Source organism: Melospiza melodia, chromosome 3 (assembly GCF_035770615.1).
Source record: "Melospiza melodia melodia isolate bMelMel2 chromosome 3, bMelMel2.pri, whole genome shotgun sequence".
Lineage (NCBI taxonomy): Eukaryota > Metazoa > Chordata > Aves > Passeriformes > Passerellidae > Melospiza > Melospiza melodia.
The window spans coordinates 33,422,547-33,440,918 of NC_086196.1; the positions used below are offsets into that span (position 1 = coordinate 33,422,547).

An 18,372-nucleotide genomic window follows, 5' to 3' on the forward strand; every position below is an offset into this window, starting at 1 on the left:
TGAAAGAGAAGAAGGATACTAAAGTTCAGGAAGCCTATTTCCCTGCTCTTCCAAATCTACATTTAAAATACATTGGTTCCAGCAAATTCATGTTTCAACATTCAATAGGCTGGGTATTTTTCAATGTCTGACAATTTATACCCAAAAAGAGATTTTTGAGGACCATCTTTTAAGAACCAACTGAGATATGAGAACATAAGATGTGCAGCCATTTCAGGCTCTAAATGCTGTAAAAGGAGCCAATTACAACAGGATAGAAAGAGCATGCCATCAGCAAACAAATGTATTTTTGTATGTGTACTATCTGCAGAGTCATAAGTAGGGCAGTTTTAAGCAGTTTATTCTAAAGTATCTTCTTTTGTGACCATCTTCACCTATGATCCCAATGACATGGATCTCCTTTTCACTGCCTCTGATAATTTCAGAATAAGGTATGTGGGAAGAGCTGGTTTAAAAATATGTCTTTCTGAAAGGAATACTTTGATATGCAGCCTGATACATAAAGAAATGCAACTAATTATTACTATTATCTAAAATACTATCTGACATTCCTTGCTATAGTGAAGTACAAATAAAATCTACAATTTCCTGGTCGTTGAAGACAATAGATTTTCTCTGTGATATTTTTTTCAAGTTGTAGTGGAATTTCAAATAGAAACAATGACCATAAACCCCATCTGATACAGAATTTAATTCTATTTTTTCTCATTTTTCTTACATTAAAGGACTCCTGGGTCCCGCTAAAAGAGATGCATGGTTGCAATTAAGAGCAGAGATTGAAGCTCTGACAGACTCCTGGCTTACAAATGCACTTAAATCATTATCAATTATCAGCACAAGGTATGTATCTGAGTCTGCTGTAAAAAAAGTTTCTAGACATGTAATGGATATTTTTTTACATTTTAGATTACGATAAATTAGTGCCTTTAAAGAACAGAACAGGTCTACTATGACCTTTGAGTAGGACACAGGAAAAGTGGAAAGTGGTTTAATTTATCCTGATTCCAGCATTTACTGAAGATAGTATGAAATGTCGTCTCAAATGTGTGTACATTTAAAGTGTATTGTAGAATTCTGAAGCAGCTTTTAATTTATTGCCTTGTGGACAACATTCTCTGAACTCCACAGCTCTCTGTTCTGTCCTTCAGTGTTTGTGCCTATTTGCAGTGCTACCTAAATACTGTACAGATACCAGAACATAAGGACATTTTTCTTCTGTCCTTCCAAGCAAACCAGTTTATCTTAGTATAAATCTTAAGTTTTCACAAGAGCAAAAATCGCTTTTAACTAAAAGTCTGAGTTCCCAATATTGAAACATAAAATGTATTGTTCCTCTGAAACAATAAAACTGTGAACCCTGCTGCTGCTTAGTAAGCAATGCAATGTGTATCTTACCATAAATCCTAAAAAAACCTAGTTTCAAACCACAAAAAAGTGCAACATTAAGTCATCTTGCTTTCTGATCATGTCTGGAAAAAGACTCAGTGTCAAGTGGAAAGAACAAACTTGGAAAGACACAAAAACAATTTCAACATAACAACTTTTACAATATGCTTATCTCTTAATTGTTTATTTAACAATGTGTGAAGCACTTCAGGAGGAAAAAAGTAACAAATTTGTGTGAGCTGTTGCGTTTAGCTCTGCATTTCTTTCTGAGTTGTTACTCTTCAGAGAGACTTTTGCAGTTGAGCATTGGTGGACGAGTCTGGAAGACTGTTATCCTTCACTCAGGATTGTTAAACAATAGTCTTTTGTCATGTCTTCAAGTAACTGTACAACTGTAAACCTTCAGAAGCTACCTGTGAGTCAGATAAACATTACTGATATGTTATAACAGGAAATTGAGATACATAAAGGTGAAAATAGCAGCCTGGGGTCTTGCTTGGAATTTGTGGAAATGCCAGGAGGAAAGCTCACAAGCATTTACTTTCAGCTCCATGTCCACATCATGGTCATGTTCCAGCCTGTGAGGGCCTGAAGTAGCTCAGCTCTGAGTTCTCTGGCCTGCACAACTTCTCCATTCAAGTTTCCATCCTCAGCACTCAGTGCTAGCTTATTAACATGATCATTCTTATCTCTCCCTCTCTTCAGAGATATTCTTACTCTTGAAACTTGAAGAAAGCAATGCCATTGTGGAGAAAAATCTAGATAAAAGATAGATAAAAGAGTAACAAATTATGTTTCTGTATTATCTAAACTCTTTTATTTTGCTGGTAGCTACTGACAATTAATTGCCAGCATGAAAATTATGCTTTCAAAGCATTCAAATAACTTGTTTTGGAGGTTGTTGATGGTCTTAAATATCTGTATTTATCTATATTAAATATCTGTATTTTACTAGACCCCTCTTCAAAGACCTGATTCTTTATAAGCCAGTGTGGAATATTTCCTACAAATCGGGCCTACATAATTTTAAAGGCTTTCACTAGGGGTTTTATGTACATTTTCTGTAAGTGATGGTGCTGAGCAGCTCTACTGTGTAAATGGAAGTAAATATTGAGGGATCCTTAATATGCTCTCCACAGCTGGTTCACCACATCAACATTTGGGTCCTGTTTTAAAACTATTTAAACTTAAACTGTTTCTCTCATTTTAGGAGTAATTGTGTAAACGTGTTGGTAACAACAACCCAGCTTATCCCAGCACTTGCAAAAGTTCTACTATACAGCTTAGGTGGAGCTTTTCCTATTGAAAATATATACAGTGCAACCAAAATAGGTAAGAAAGATATTCTTTCATCCATTCTGACTACAATGCATTACCTTTTTTTTTTTCCCCCAGTAATGGATGTATTCCAAAACACTTCACTGACACTTAGCAGTTTTAGTTACAAGATTTAGGCGTTGCTTGTGTTCAGATGTGTTTATGTCAAAGAATTCCAAATTCACCTTATTTTCAGTGATGCCTAAAGGAGTAGAGATGCTGATTAAAAGCCTCAGAAGCTCCTCAGTATGGTCCAGAAAACAAAAAACTTGCAGAAAAGAATGAAGATAAGTTTTTTGTGAATTCAAATCTGAGCAGAAATTCTGTTAAATTAGCCTCTGCTCTGACCTTCAGCTCTATGCAAGCCAGGCCACAGCTTCACAAACCTTTTCCTGAGCCATGGTATGTCAGTGGTGGGAATGGCAGCTGTTTCTGACAGAACCTGTGCTGCTGGATAACAAAAGGGCTCTTCCCCATTCTGTTCACAGCTGTGTCCCTTTTGTGCATTATGACTTGGAAATGTATGGCTTACGGAAATTGCATGCAAAACTGTAAACCAAGAAAAGCAGGCATCCCTGTGAAATCATCAGTTCAGAAATGCTTCATATCTATATCCATGACAACCTTTATAGCATGGAATGTGTCACTTAATTGACAAAAGCATTGCAATATGTTTCATAAATTATTTTCACAAGGGGAAAAGCAGTGCATATTCTAGCAGTGGCAGGCAGAACTATTACCTCAGTCATCATTTAATTAAGTTTTTTCATTACTACATCATTCATTGTTGCAGATACATTAGAATTAAAATTTCTACTTTCCTTGTAAGAATATTATTACAATCATAAGGAAATATTTAAATTCAATTATTCATTTGCTAACCTATTCATTTTTGCAGTGCTGCTAATTCCTTCATCTTAGTGGCTTTTCTGTAATGATTAAGAGACCTAGTTTTACCTGAAACGTGTTATTAAGGGAATCCATTGCTTCTTACCAAATTTGGCTCTAAATCCCAAGGTTGGGAACTTAAAAGTAGTAGTAGCAATGTCTTACCACTGCAAAAATCCTCTGTAAGGCTTCACCATAACTCACTTGATAGTTTGAATAAACAGTGCATTGTTTTTCAGGCAAAGAGAGCTGTTTTGAGCGTATAGTGTCCAGATTTGGCACTAACATAACTTATGTTGTGATTGGAGATGGCCGAGATGAGGAACATGCAGCTAATCAGGTAACTTCACTCTGAACTCTTATCTCATTTATCTTCCAGGAAAAGAAAGTTGCTTTGAACGAATAATGCAAAGGTTTGGCAGAAAAGTAGTGTATGTTGTAATTGGGGATGGTGTAGAAGAAGAACAGGCAGCAAAAAAGGTAACCTGTCTTCTGAAATGTTGGTGTGATACATAGCTACTAATGCAAGCCTTTCTGTTTGCATTTCTGTCAGTGTTGCACAAAATGACAAATAATTTCAGTCCACAGATGCAAACCAACAAGAGCATGATGAGATCAGCATTTAGAGTAAAATGAACCATTTGGATTCTAGCATTTGCTTTGCTTCACTTTGGAAAGAAAAAAAACCCCAAAACAAATAAATTATTTTTTAAACAGATGGAAAAATAATGCAGAAAAAAATGTCTGACAAACTTCAAGCAAATTAAAAGACAAACAGAACAGATAGAAAGGGTTATGATATGATATTATGGTTGGGGGTGTGTTTTTCTTAAAATGCTGAAATTGGGAATGTTTCAAGAGAAGTGTTACAGAGAATGTGGAAAACATCTAAAGGACTGTGCAATTTTTTTTTTTGCTAAGATAGATAAAGATCCATAGTTTACTGGGGCAAATATAATAAAAATGTAATTTGCTTCAAGAAAGACATATCTGCTAAAGGAAAAAGAACACAATGCAGAGATTGTGCACCAAATCTGTGTTTCCAAAAAAGAACTGTTTCCTAGTTTCCTCATGATGATTCAAGTCTAATTTCAGCAAAGAAGTTTTTAATGTTCAGAAACATCAAATTATTAATTTGTGCTGTACTTCCCAATATAACCCATGGAAGTGTGCAGAAATTGAATTTTTTCCTCACAATGTCTGTACAGGACCAGTTATGTAAATTTTATTGTGCTAGATGTAGCAAAATTAAGCACTATCTTAGCATTGTAGTTGGAGTGGAAACAAAATGGAAATAATCAAAATGCTCATTCCAAATGGTTCCTTAATATAGGTACAGTACTGGTGATGGGTCCTTTATAATTTTTGCTAAACAGTGGTGGTTGGATTGTGGGCTTTCTGATTGGGCATGCTTTTTCCTTAACATTGGCTATATTGCATGGATAGATGTAGAATTCAGAGAGATGGATGAATATAGCACATTTCAAATAGATCTAAACACACCATGGAGGTATGTTGTTTTTCTCTGTTCTGATGAATTACTGAAAGAGAATACTGTGTGTACCTGCATCTCTCACAGACAATGATGCTTTCTGCAATACAAATTATCTTTTCTTAAACTAGAAATGTGTTATTTTCTTATCCAAAGACATTTCTTTTTCTGCCTGGATGGAGAAAAAAATCTAATTCAGCTCTATTTTGAAGTGTTGAGTGAGAAACATCTTTTCATGGAAGTGGTATAGTCCTTTAAATGATTAGTCAGTATTTTGCAGTCAAATAAGTGGAGCATCAAATGACTTCCCGTTGATGCTCCTTTGTACGGGCTTGCGTGCTAACAACAAGCAAGTAGCTCTTGCTAAGTAACAGGCATTTTCCAAAGAAACTATTAAGAAAGGCTATCATCTAATTATTTTAACTTCACTTGATCTGCTAAGCTCAGATCTATTTTGGTCTGACTTTCGTCAGTACTTGAACAGCAAAAATCAATCCAGAAACACAGTGGTGTAAGATAGGAGCTGGTAATATCTAACTGTCCTTGTGTGTCATATCCTTGTGTGCCTCCCTGTGTCACAGTGTTCATCTTTTCTGACCTTTTCCCTCCTCTAACAAACACAGCACAACATGCCTTTCTGGAGGATATCCAGTCATTCGGACCTCTTGGCTCTCCATCAAGCACTGGAACTAGAGTATTTGTAACTGTGTTCTAAAGCTGGTGATCCTGTATATATACATATATATATATACATACATATATATATATATGTATTCATATTTCAAGTACACTGAATTTTTATGTGTGATTCAATGCCTCTGGCTTTACACATATGAATTGTCTTAAGAAGGGAAGAAATATTTGGAATTCAAAATTCCAAACTGAAGAATTCAGATTGCTGAATGGAGTTAAAGCATTAGTGCTACGTAAGAAAGCTCTATGGTCTTATATATGCAACGTTTTTAAATGAATTGAAACTGTGGAGGTTGCTGGTACACACCAAGTGAGCCCTGGCAGGAGTGAACAAAGGACTCGAACTGGCAAAGCACCAAAACGCATTTTCCAGCCAACAAGGTGGTGTTCAACAACATTCCTCAAAATGGGATATATTCTCAGCACTGAGGTTTGAACCAGACTTTAGCCTACCTAACCCAAAAAATCTGAATTGGAATGCACTCAGACTGTATAATGACAATCCTGTCTAGACGTGTAATTTGTGTAAATTATTGATGAAAATAATTTACTGTGACTTTATTAGCAGCTGATTTTGGAAGTGGATGCAATTTTTCTTTCTTTTTTTTTTTGGGGTGGGGGTAGGGGAGGGAAAGGGTTATATAATATTGTCTCTTTTATAAGTTTGGCAAACAGAATGTGCATATGATGTGTTGTGCCTTAAAGAGAAGACTGTGTTTGTGTGTTATAATGTAATTTTGGTTAAAAACTCTGTAGATAAACAAAAAAACCTTTGTGATAATTTTTGACATGACCAAATTTGAAATTCAAAGAAATCAAAGAGCAGGGCTGCACCAAAGAATTTAAGTATTTGTTGCAGTAAGAAAAAATAATAAAGGAAAGTTTGTGTTTTTATTTGGATTCTGAATAATTCCACTGATTTTTTGAGAAAAGTTAAGAAAATATTGGGAGGTTGATACTGGGGACCGCTACTTGGAAAGGTAAAAGAAGAAATAGTGTTTAACACCTTCAGCATCATTTCTTGATTCTCCAGCAAGAGAACTAAGAGCCATATTCATTAATTACCGAGTCCACTGAAAGCCATACAGTGAGTGCATCTGCTGTGTATAGCAGAGCAAAGTTCCACCCAGCAGACAAAATATTCAGGTGGCATTACTGGAAGGTGAAAATGTGGAGTTAATCCCAGATGGGGAATAAAACACAAGTTCATTAGGAATTAAAAATTACTAAAGAAGCTCTTATTTGTCAGATGTGGAAATGATGCTACAGTTAGCATATTCAGGATCAACACAAGCTGCTGAAATTGCTGGCTTGATGGCATCGGCCACTTCAGGAGAATAATCCACTTTGGTAAAGAAAACAGCACTTTGGTAGCTTTTCCATTCTGTTCCACATTTTTGTGTATTTTGTTTTGAGTCAGCATGATTTTTCTCATACATTTTTGATTGCTCGACACAATTACACAGGGACAACCCTAAATGTTTTTGTATCAGAAAATTCAATAGCATGTCAGGCATCTGAGGAGAGGATAAGGAGGTGATTTTCATGAAGAAACATTGAGAAATATATCACCTTAACTTCCATAATTTCTATTGAAAGTTATGGTCTGTACAGCAGCAATTACCTTGCAAGTTTTGAACGTGCTGCCATATGGAAAATGAGCAAGATCCATATTGCACATAGGGCCCTTAATGTTCCATGTGAAGCTTGAGCACTCTGCAATAGCAGCAAGTGGCTCATCTCTCATGGCAGAAGGTGGAAACTACTTTTTCAATTTTTAACGCTGTATGTGGAGACGCCTGAGGCTGAATGTGCACTGACGGTGTGAAGAGGTATTTGCCAGAGAATATGTTAAAGGCAAACTCCAGGATGCCTGCACAAGCACATTAGTCAGCACTGAGGTGAAAATCCTCTGTCTTTGTGCTCTGAAGCCATCATATGCCATAGCTACCAGGCAGTAACTTTGCTCATTTAAACTTTGTTGAGGTTTTTAACAAAGTTACTTGGTAGGTGAAAGCCCAGAGCCGCTACGAGTCCGAGGTGAAACTCCTCTATAAATTCATAAAAACGGATTTCATTGCTGTGTTGGAATTGGATATACAAGTCACCACACAACAAACTAACAATAATTTTTTATCACTGGGCTGTTTAAAGCCATCACATGAGACTCGCCACATATCACTGTAGACTAGGTAGATATTTGGGTGATAGATTCGTGTGTCCAAAACAAAAATAATTATGCATACCTTCTTTGTATTTTCAGTACCTGGAAATACATGTCATAAAAATGTGTAGTACAGCTTTTTCAGTTTTTCAGGTGGGAAAAAAAGTGTTTCTACTGGAATGCAAAAGAATTTTAACCCATTCTCAAGTTCCAGCGTTACATAAAAATCTCAATGTAAAACTAGCTTTTTTCTCTTCTTCTTTTTTTTTTTTTTTTGACATGTCATATTGTTATTTAAATGCATGAAGTAATATTATTTCTCAAGTTATTTGTTCAGCTTTTCAATGTTCTTTTCCTAATCAAATGAAAGAACAAAAAGTAGACCAGCAACAGCCGTTGGTTCTTATTAAAGGTTTGCAGTGCCTTCTTTGGAGTTGTGCTTAGCTTTCTGTGGCAGATATGGCTCAATAAATATATGGACTTCTAGAGAGGAGATGGAGGCAAAAGGAGGGAACTTTTACAGAGCATGACAAGGTTCTGTGTGCCACCATAGCAGGAGTTAATTGTTAAAACAAGTAATCCACACAAACACGTATCCAAAAAAAATTCAAGGATGTAGCTCAAAAGGCTTTGCAATACCAAAACCCTAAAACAAACTTTCAGAGAATGAATACCCTCTTGCTAAGCAAAATTTGCTATTTATCTTTAAATAAAATTGTGTAGTACATGCCTGTCTTGTAGAGAGAAATTAGTCTGATATATTTTCCTGCATGAACAATACAGAGGAGAAAATAACCAAGGCAGAAACAGTCACATCAGACTGTTCCAGATGGGCCTAAGAAGATTAAACTGAAGGTTGGTCACTTTGACATTGAGTGCATTTTAATTCAGAAGCATATTAATCAGAAACTACCTTCCCTTCAGCCTCTCCTCAACAACAAGATTGAGCATAAGGCCCCATTTGCAAGTATTTTGGGCAAATGAAACAGAATAAATGCCTCTAGCAGTTCTCAATACAGAACCTGAATGTTCATTAGGCATTTGAGTGGTCAGCTTGCAAAATACAAATATTGTGTGATTACAATCATGGGATAGTATCTTAGACATAACTCTGTGCAGTTCAGTAAAAGAGGGCAGAAAAACCTAAAAATTACACGTATTTTTAGATGCCTGTGGATATGGTGCACAAAGATATAGGTAGCAGCTAGCTCCCAGATCTGTTCCCATCCAAATCCAGTGTGAGCAGCAGTGTTTGCCTCTGAAGCAGATGCAGAGTGTGTTCCTGTGTAAGCATTGACAAGGGAGATGAGGCCAAATCCAAGTCCTCTATACAAGCACTCTTCATCTTGGGGCAGATGAAATCTTGCATCCCATCAGAACTGCACAGTTTGTGGAGAATATAGGCTTGACCCAGGTTTTAGCAGTGAAGTTGTATCCAGATCCAGGGTTTCAGTTCAAAAGTCATCTCTGCTTTATAGGATTGACACCTGGCATATGCTGTAAATGAATATGGTATTTAGTATCTCTGAAGAGGAGCTGAAGCGACATTAGCCAAAATCCCAGCAATAGCAGCATTTTGGAGATTTGAAGCCAAGGGTCTCTGTCATGTATTAGCAGATTATAGTTTATTAGGGCCTACCTAATTTAAGAAAAAATGTAAATTAAAATTAAAAGCTTGTAAAATTATGTACATCTTTACTATTTCTCAATAAATACACATGGAAGTGTCATTTTCTGCACTGTACAATGTTGTAAGTTGTTTGGTTTGTGGTTGAAAGATGCAGTGTCTCTTACAGGAGCCCAGTGTGAGCTGGGACTCTGACATCCGCGCTGCCCTTGTCGCTCATGCCTGGAGAAGCCCTGAGCCCATGTATGGGTCTGGTAGACACTGGCTCACCTGTGGGGTGTGCCTTGCTGCTCCACATGCAGCCTGAGAGACAATCAGCAGCTCTTGCAGTCTCCTTGAGACAAAACACAGGAAAAAACAATTTGATGATATAGACATGCAGTGTATGCATCTAAATCCCCATGTCATTCACTCACTAATGTTATGCTAATACCTTTATGGTCATGGGTTGCTCAGGAGACAGACTGGGCTACTGAGGAGCAAGTAGCCTGCCCAGTTGAAGATCACCCTCGTGAAACTCTAAATGTTTTTGAGAGCAGTACTTTATTATTTTAGTGAGTTGCTGAATTTCATTTTGAGGCAGTCCCTCCACAGTCTGCTAGCAGAGGCCAAAGTGGGATCACAGAATTGCCAGCACACTTATTTGTGACATTGCAATCTTGGGAACCATGTGGCAAGTGGCAGAACCTTGGTAGCCGCAGTGATTCAGCCACAAGAAGCAGCTTGTAAGTAGTGGACTTCTTTGCATGGGGTTAGATTAAAGCATGTCTCTTGCAAACACAGCTGTTCTGTCTGTCCATCTGCTGCCTTTTCTGTTTTAAGAACAAAAAGGAAGATCTGTCAAAAATCAAGTGGACAAAATACAAAGAAATGTCATCTACTGAGCAGACAAACCCATAGTAAACAGTTTTACAGTGTCTCCCAAATGGGTTTGCATGTGACTCCAGAGAAGAACCATTCATTCAGTAACATTTGAGAAGAGTGAGATAAAAGGTAGTCAGAAATTGGGTGATAGCACAACATTGCCTTCATTTCTCGTTGCTGAGAAACTCAGTGCTCCAAATGGCTATCATTGTGCCCTGCACATGATGTTCACAGTGATGAACTAAAGCAAAAATATCATACTGAGAACATTTATGGGTGGACTCTTCCTCATTTGGGTGCAAAAATGATTCTTCATCATTATCCATTATCTATGAAACTCCTCCAGAAAAATGCACTTTAGGGTTGACTTGCTTGATAAATTTTCTCAAATAATGGATTCTGAAACATTTTGGAAATGTTTATAAGTTGAACTTTTTTGATTTTCCAAAAGCCCAGGGAGTAGAAGTAATTCTGAGAAAATCAAAACATGACGAGTTTGTTTTTCCATGTTAGTTTCTCTACAAATTTCAAGATCTAATTTTCAAAGGACTGAATATCTAACTTGAAATAACTAATAAAAAAATGAAGAATTTGTTTTTCAAGTTGGGAAGTAATGATAGAAAAGAAGAAAACACCAGAAAGTTTCAGAAATCAATTTTTTAAGTGGACAAGCAAAGAAACTCCTTTGGTACACAAAAAAAATGTTTCTCAAATTTTGTGGATAATTTAGAGATCAGACGTCTATCTAAACATTTTAGAAATTTACATATTAGAAATTAGGCTATTAGAAATTCACATAATTCAGTGAACATGAAGCATGAGAGCAGAAGGGTATGAAGGACAGGATTGATAGGAATTATATGAAGGAGTCGGGCTAGAATGGAGCTTTATTAGATTCTATTTTTCTGCCTTTCTCATAGTGTCTATGAGAAGTGCAGTGGAGAGGCAAATGGAAAGTGATTCATGTTTCCTACTACTACACTACTGTGCTCTTCACCAGGAAGCACACACTTTTTCTACATAAAAAAAACAGAAACAACTGGAGCTATTTGGAAAATATTAGAAATTGTTGACTCATTGAAACCAAAATGTGTTTTGGGAGTGCACACACCAATGTCAATGAATGGAACATTTCTAGTCCTATTTAGAGAAAGAGTGAATCGAGGCCCACCACATCAGCCAGAAAAACAGTCTGAGCCATTGCAGGAGTCTGGTGCCTGTGACTCTCAGCTGACATATCAAGCTCCTATTCTGTGCTTTCAACTTGGTCTTGGTTTTTAGCTTTTTTTGACTCAAAACAGTTCTAATTTGGTCCAATCGTGAAGAGTAATGTTTCTAAAATCGGGGGGGGGGGGGGGGGAAGAGGAAAGATAAGAGAAAAAAAGAAAAAAATTAAAAAGCATAAGGAGATCATGTGTAGTATTGTGAGCCTCCTGGATAATGGAGCAAGCTCAATATCTTTCTCACGTGCAAAGTTTTTTGTTTGGTTTGGTTTTATGGTACAAGCCATGACTGGAGCATGTGTTATACCTCTGCAGCTCATGCAAACCAGAAACCCTTAATGAGAGCTGTGCCTCATGATCACTCATGTTTAAAAGCAAAACAAAACAGGGAGGAAAAAAAATGGGAGAGGGAGAAAAATGGAGCCAAGTGTGGAGGGCTGTTCCAGTCAAATGGCATATACACACTGATTTATGAAATGCAGTCCAAGTCTCAATAATCACCACAGACCACTGATGCATGGCAGCTGATGGAGGGAGGGTAATTAGCAAAGCCCAACCTCTCCAGTTACTCACTGCGAGCTAAAATGAATTTATTGCAAGCTCTGGATAGTCTTGGTGAGGAGCACAGTAATTAATGTTCAACATGGAACTGCCTGGTGGCCAAAAGAGATGCACTGTAGCCACCTGACCCCCGTAACCAGCTGAAAGAGGAAGCAGCCAGTTCTGCACAGGTCCCTTCTCAGGGAGACACTCACTTCACTCACCTGGTCCCTCACCTTGCCCACCACAACCTTGCCTGCCACCATCCCACTGGGGAGAGGCAATGGCCCCAGAGGCAGCCCCACATCTGGGTGTAGCCCCCAGGGAGCAAAGAGTTCAGCTCCCAGGGCTTTGCTGATTCTGAGTTGCTTCTATATCCTCCCTAAACCAAGATGGTTCTTAGTGGAGCAGGTATCCTAGCTGGGAGGCATCTATTCACAGAGGAAAAGAAACAGCTAATTTGAGGCCTCAAGAGGTCAAGAACTGCTCACCCCAAAAGGTATCCAAGCACTTGCCAGTGTTTTTGTTTTTCCTCTTACCTAAATGCTTACAAGTGAGTTTTCTTCTATGGTTCAACTGCAGTTCCTCAAAGGAAGTTTACTTATAATTGAAAGGCTGACTCAACCTTCACTCTAATAACCAGGAAAACACAACAGTAAAATGAAACAATAAATCATTGCTCTGACAGTAATGAGGCACTTGCTTAGACATTTATCTGTTTTACAGGGCAGTAATTTTATGGTTGAAAAGCCTTGGGTTAAACTTTGTGTCTGCAAAGAAATTGCCAAGCCCTGGCCAAAGTTGCCTCATTTAGCAGATGGTAACATTGTACATAATTAATGTATTCATTTTCATTCTTGAAAACTAGTAAATGCAGCATATTTTAACTTCCTCCTGAAAGCTAAATTTATTATCTACAAAACACTGAGACTGTCCCAACTGTTTAAAGGAGATTATGTCCTGTCTTTCTCCTTTTTTCTAACAATTTTCCACTAATACCACCTGGGTGGCTCTTGTCTATAATAAACTTCAGTGCAGACAACAGATTTCTCCTGTCCTTTTTGTTGCTTCATAATGTTTTCATTATAAACATTTCTTTCCTTTACCTCTATCTAAAAAGTAGAGAGGCTGCCACTTTTTTGCTGAAAATTACTTTAAATTCATCAGCTCTCCTAGACCTAATAAAGTGATATGTTTACAATGCTAAAGGAAATCAGGTGTTTTAGTGTTAAAGGAAAAAAACCCATATTTATGTGGTGTTACAATAATACTGTTTGCCTGGCCTTTCTCAGCCTATTCATCACCCAGCAATCTCCTCACAAAACGCTGTGGAGTCTGTGTGCTTCAGTGCCATGCAAGAGTAAGTGCAAATTCACCATAAATCACATATTGCACAGCCTCCCCCTTGGCTGCTGGCAACTGCTGCAGTGGGGCGCGTGAAGGGAAAGAGTCATTCCCTGGGCATGTGGCAGTGGGGATGGAGCATAGGAAACCCAGTGGCAGGTGGGTAATCCTGCTGCATCCCCCTTCTGCTTCTCAGGCAAATCCCATTCATGCCACTTGTCCCACCACACCCCACCGGGAGCTGCGATGTTCTAGCACTGAGCAAGCCCAGCTGAGAGCTCTGGGGGAGACAGGAGCAGTTCCCATCTTGCCTATTGAGTGGAAAGATGCTGTTACTTTGTTCTAACATACAGGTAACTGGGGCACTAAGCGATTTTTTTGACACATCATGGCAGGATATGAATCATACACCTGAAATGAATCTCAACTCTTTGTCCTTAGCTGTTGATAAATCCTTTATCTATTATTCTCTGGCCGGTGCCCCGTGAGACTTCATTAATTCTTGTTGAAATTTTCCATTCTGCTCCATGCGCAGAGATTGGTGTAAGTCTATAATGGCAGGGTTCTGGATTTTAAGAGGAAATAACACTCCTTACATATAAGCAGAAGGAGATACTGAATTTTTAACTATTTCAAGCACTTCCATAGAGGAGGGTAGAGCATATAAATCTTTAAATTGTAGCTTTCTTTTGTCCCCACCCCTGTTGAACAACAATCAGACACTACTGTATGGTTTTATGCTGGAAAATATCTGGAGAACATGTGGTTCCTTACTTTCTTCAGCTGGCTATCTTCACTAATTTTCAATCTTCCCTGTAATTCCAGTGGTAGTTGTGAGTTTAAATATATTTTCTTGCACCTGTAGATATCAGAGCCAGCAGGTCCTTCATTCAAGTATGCAAATCTACAGACACTCAGCACTCAAATTGACCGCTGGGATTAGTAAAGGAATCTTGTCTCTGCTATGTAGACTCTGTGGTAGTGCTCTCTGCAGTGATGCAATAGCAGTGACCTCTGTGGTGATACAATAACACCACAGAACAAAACATCTGGCTATAGAAAGCAGCCACTGGGCTCTGGGACAACAGTTCCTTTTAAATGGTTTTAATAAGATGAGGTGCATAAAGAAGTGGATGACATTGTTTTGGCGTATTTCTGAATTAAAAGAGGGTGAACCTCGTTATCTCTGGTAACCATGGATTTCAATATTGCGATGCATTACAAGAAAAATATTGTCCTGATAAATCATCACATTATACTCCCAGCCTTGTAACTGGAAGTCTTTCTTAACTCTCACAGCAGTAAACTGACAATCTGTCTCCATGATGTTCTGTCATCCAGAGGGGTGGGTGGTGTGTTCAGAGTTTTTATCATTGTGGATTTCAGGGTAGCATAATGAATAGAAGTCAGAACTCTTGTCACAATGTTGGATTTATTAGAACAATAAAATACAAAACAAACGTGTTGATATTTGCTTTGTTGGGAAAATCAAACTGAATAATACAGCAGACTCTCTAATGTAATCCTGGCTGATATGTTTCTTTCCTGTTTCTCCGCCTTTGTACTTAATCCAGAGTTCCTCGGTGGTTTTCAGCACATAGATTACTCCCCAATGCAGAGCTTTTCTCATGGTCCAGCTCACAATTCCATGGCTGATCAGCTACTTCCCCTTTCACAGCAGCTTAGTGCTCTGTAACACTAATGCCTGGTTTGGAAAAGCCACATACCATCATTTGTGTTTGGCTTCTTTCTTCAGTGTAATAAGGCTGACCAAAGGAAAGACAACTGCCTTATTTTCTACAGATGTAAGCAGATACCTGGAGCACAAATAGTGGTTCCAAAGCTGTGGGAAAGGTTACTCTCCACTTGCCTGCTTGCAATCATTTCTTCAGATAAACCTCTCTCCCCTGCAATTGTCCATATCAGATCTGATTAGACCAACCATCCTGGAGATCTAGACTGTCTACTTCTGTCAAACAGCATATCAGAAAAGGGTAATCGTACTTGGCAATGGCAGTGCATTTTTCCTGGTCCCTTCTTCCTACTCCCACCTTTCATGTGATTAATTTTCTTGAATATTCTGTAGTGTATAGCTGTGCATTCAGCAAAGATGCCTAGGATAGAGGAAATAAACATTTAGATATTTCACCCTTTCTCAACATTTCCTGATGGAGTATCTCTGTTTATACAGCATTTTTAGAATTGATTTTCAGACTAGTTCCTAATGCACTTGCTAGTCTGCTTTGTAACTATTGTGCATTAAAAATTATCTTAATTATAATCAAATATTTGCATTATTTCGGGATTATTGTTTTAAAACCAATGTTAAACATTTCATTCTATTGATGAGTGTGCTAGCTGCTTCCAGTCAGCACAGAACATTGAGTCCAGGTATTTAGACAGATTTTCAGCTTTCTTATGATGGCACTTGCAGTCTGAGATTGAGGGATGCCAAAGAATAATCTTTTCAAAAAGATTCAGCAAGTTTACTGGTCAAGAGATGTGCTGGTTTTGGTTGGGGTAATTTTTTTTTTCTCAGTAGCAGATATGGGGCTGGGTTTGGATTTGTGCTGAAGACCGGGTTGATAATACAGAGATGTTTTTGCTGTTGCTGAGCAGGGCTCACACAGAGCCAGGGCCTTTTCTTTCTCCTTTTTTACTGCCAAACTGGCAAGGGGGCTGGAGATATATGGGAAATTGGAAGTAGACAAAGCCAGGACAGGGGACCCAAACTGACCACAGGGATATTCCAGACCATATCACATCATGCTCAGTATATAATGTTAGGAGAAGAAGGAGGAAGGAGGGACATTTGGGGTGATGGAGTTTGTCTTCCCAAGTAACCATTGCAGGTGATGGGGCCCTGCTCTCCTGGAGATGGCTGAGCACCTGCCTGCCCATGGGAAGCAGGGAATTGATGCTTTGTTTTGCTTTGCTTGTGTAAATAGCTTTTGCTTATCCTATTATCCAGTCTTTATCTGACCCCATGAGTTCTCCAGCTTTAACCCTTCTGATTCTCTCCCCAGTCCAGCTGGAGGGGAGTGAGTGTGTGGCTGCATGGGGCTTGGCAAGCAAGTAAAGATCAATTTAGTCTCAGGATTAGTACACCTTTAGGACTACTCAGACATCACCCTAGAATGTGGCAGTAATGTTTTGGAGGCCATTTGGGAAGAAGATTGTGCTGCTTGACCCATTAACTGAGAGGTAGCAAGTGTCTGAGAGTTACTTGAGAAAACCTCCTGGAATTGCTATCTCTAAAGCTGCTGGTCATCCAATAAACTGAGATTACACATGTGTAACATTACCCAAGTGTCAACTCTACAGCATGCTGTCTGCAGTGAACGTTTCTCAGAGTTGTGTAAGCAGTCTTGTGATTTGTTTGAGAGATGAGGAAGACGTGCACTGTAACATTTGGCCTCGGCTGCAAGACGATGACTTCAGGGATGGCAGACAATCCAGTAAGTGCATTTGTTGATACAGTATGCCTCTCGGCCAGGCAAATGCTTCCACTGTAAGCCAAATTTGTGTCTCAGACAAATTGCATAATTTATCAGCAAACCAGACCAGACCTGTTGCTGCCTACAGAAGAGAGCCTTCAGAGATGGCAGGAGTGTGCTCCAAAGAGTTTGCAGTGCAGTGTGTGTGGCTTTTCCAGCTCTCAGCGCTAGAACAGGCAGAGATAGATGGACAGACTGGGATCTCTGCAACTTTAGCACCCTGTGCTTAACAAGGCAATGAGTTGGCCACAGACACAATGCCAGGAGACATTCCATAATCTCTCTGGAGCCAGGACCGGATTTTCAAGAAGCCAAGATTAAAACACAGTATTTTCCATGAATGAGTTTCCTTTCTACTGAGGTCATAGCATACTGAGAGCGGGTAATTCAGCTATCTGCAAAATGTTCCTGCACTCTCCCTGGCTTAAGAAAAACAGCAAGCATTCCCATGCTCCTCCTGCGGAGAGACTTTGTGCAAAACAGATTGTCAGCAACCTTAAGAAGCTGTGGCCCTGCCTGTTTTTATGCACCTGTTTGGGGTCACACATTTTCTCTGTATTGGTTCATTCTAGAAGAAACACATGAAATAGAGCTGGCAGGACAATCTCATAGGTATCTGGTATTCTCAAATTCCTTGGACCTCAGCCATTTAAATATGCTTATTCATAGCATTATTCACAACAGCTGATGGTCTCCAAAGGACTTTGCCAGTGCTAGTGCATCTTTCAGCAATCTTCAGTTCAATTGATCAAGAGCATCTGTTGGGCTGAAGAGAGATGGGAGGACAGATATACTGAGGTGTTTCCTGAAAAATAGGATAGTACTGAATGCCTCCTTCTCCAAAGGTTTCTAGCTATAATGACTTCTTGAAGTCTTTACTACTCATCATTTTGGTAAAATTGGTGGAAAGAATAGCAAACCAATGTCAGCTGCAGTGTTTCAATAGCAACACTTCTGGGGTTACTTTACAAAATTCACAGTTGTTCCTATATTTTTCCACTTTCCATTTTATTCTGGAAGTTGACTGAAAATTATTGGTAGTAGCAGATACCTAGGTGTTCTGAAACAGTGAATAAAATTTGTACTTGTAGGATAAAGCGAATTTCTTGACAAATAATATAAAATGATAAAACAAATGTCTTGACAGAAGACATTCATAGAAGTTTTGGATAAATGTTTTATAAGTCCCTAGATCCTCTGGCCTCACCACTGTGCAGTCTCTGACACAAACACATTGACACAAATGGAAAACAGATTATAACTTTTTTGTTTTGGAAGGAGAATTGATCTTATTATCATGTTGCTCCAGCACAGAATTTTGTGAAATGCTTTGCCTG

The 18,372-nt window shown here is 38.6% G+C and overlaps 1 protein-coding gene across 11 annotated transcripts in view; it reads left to right on the forward strand.

The window, feature by feature from the left end:
* The window catches only part of EYA4 (EYA transcriptional coactivator and phosphatase 4), a 140,678-nt gene extending 134,008 nt beyond the window's left edge, over positions 1 to 6,670 (forward strand). For 10 of the 11 annotated variants that reach the window (XM_063151211.1, XM_063151215.1, XM_063151214.1 and 7 more), the window contains 4 exons: positions 726 to 840; positions 2,597 to 2,718; positions 3,971 to 4,071; positions 5,707 to 6,670. In XM_063151211.1, coding sequence (XP_063007281.1) covers positions 726 to 840; positions 2,597 to 2,718; positions 3,971 to 4,071; positions 5,707 to 5,787 — 419 coding nt within the window. In that variant the 3' untranslated portion in view covers positions 5,788 to 6,670. Of the gene's footprint in view, positions 1 to 725; positions 841 to 2,596; positions 2,719 to 3,830; positions 3,932 to 3,970; positions 4,072 to 5,706 lie in introns of all 11 variants that reach the window. The other variant, XM_063151219.1, reaches the window with a different exon arrangement.
* Positions 6,671 to 18,372: the final 11,702 nt, after the last annotated feature.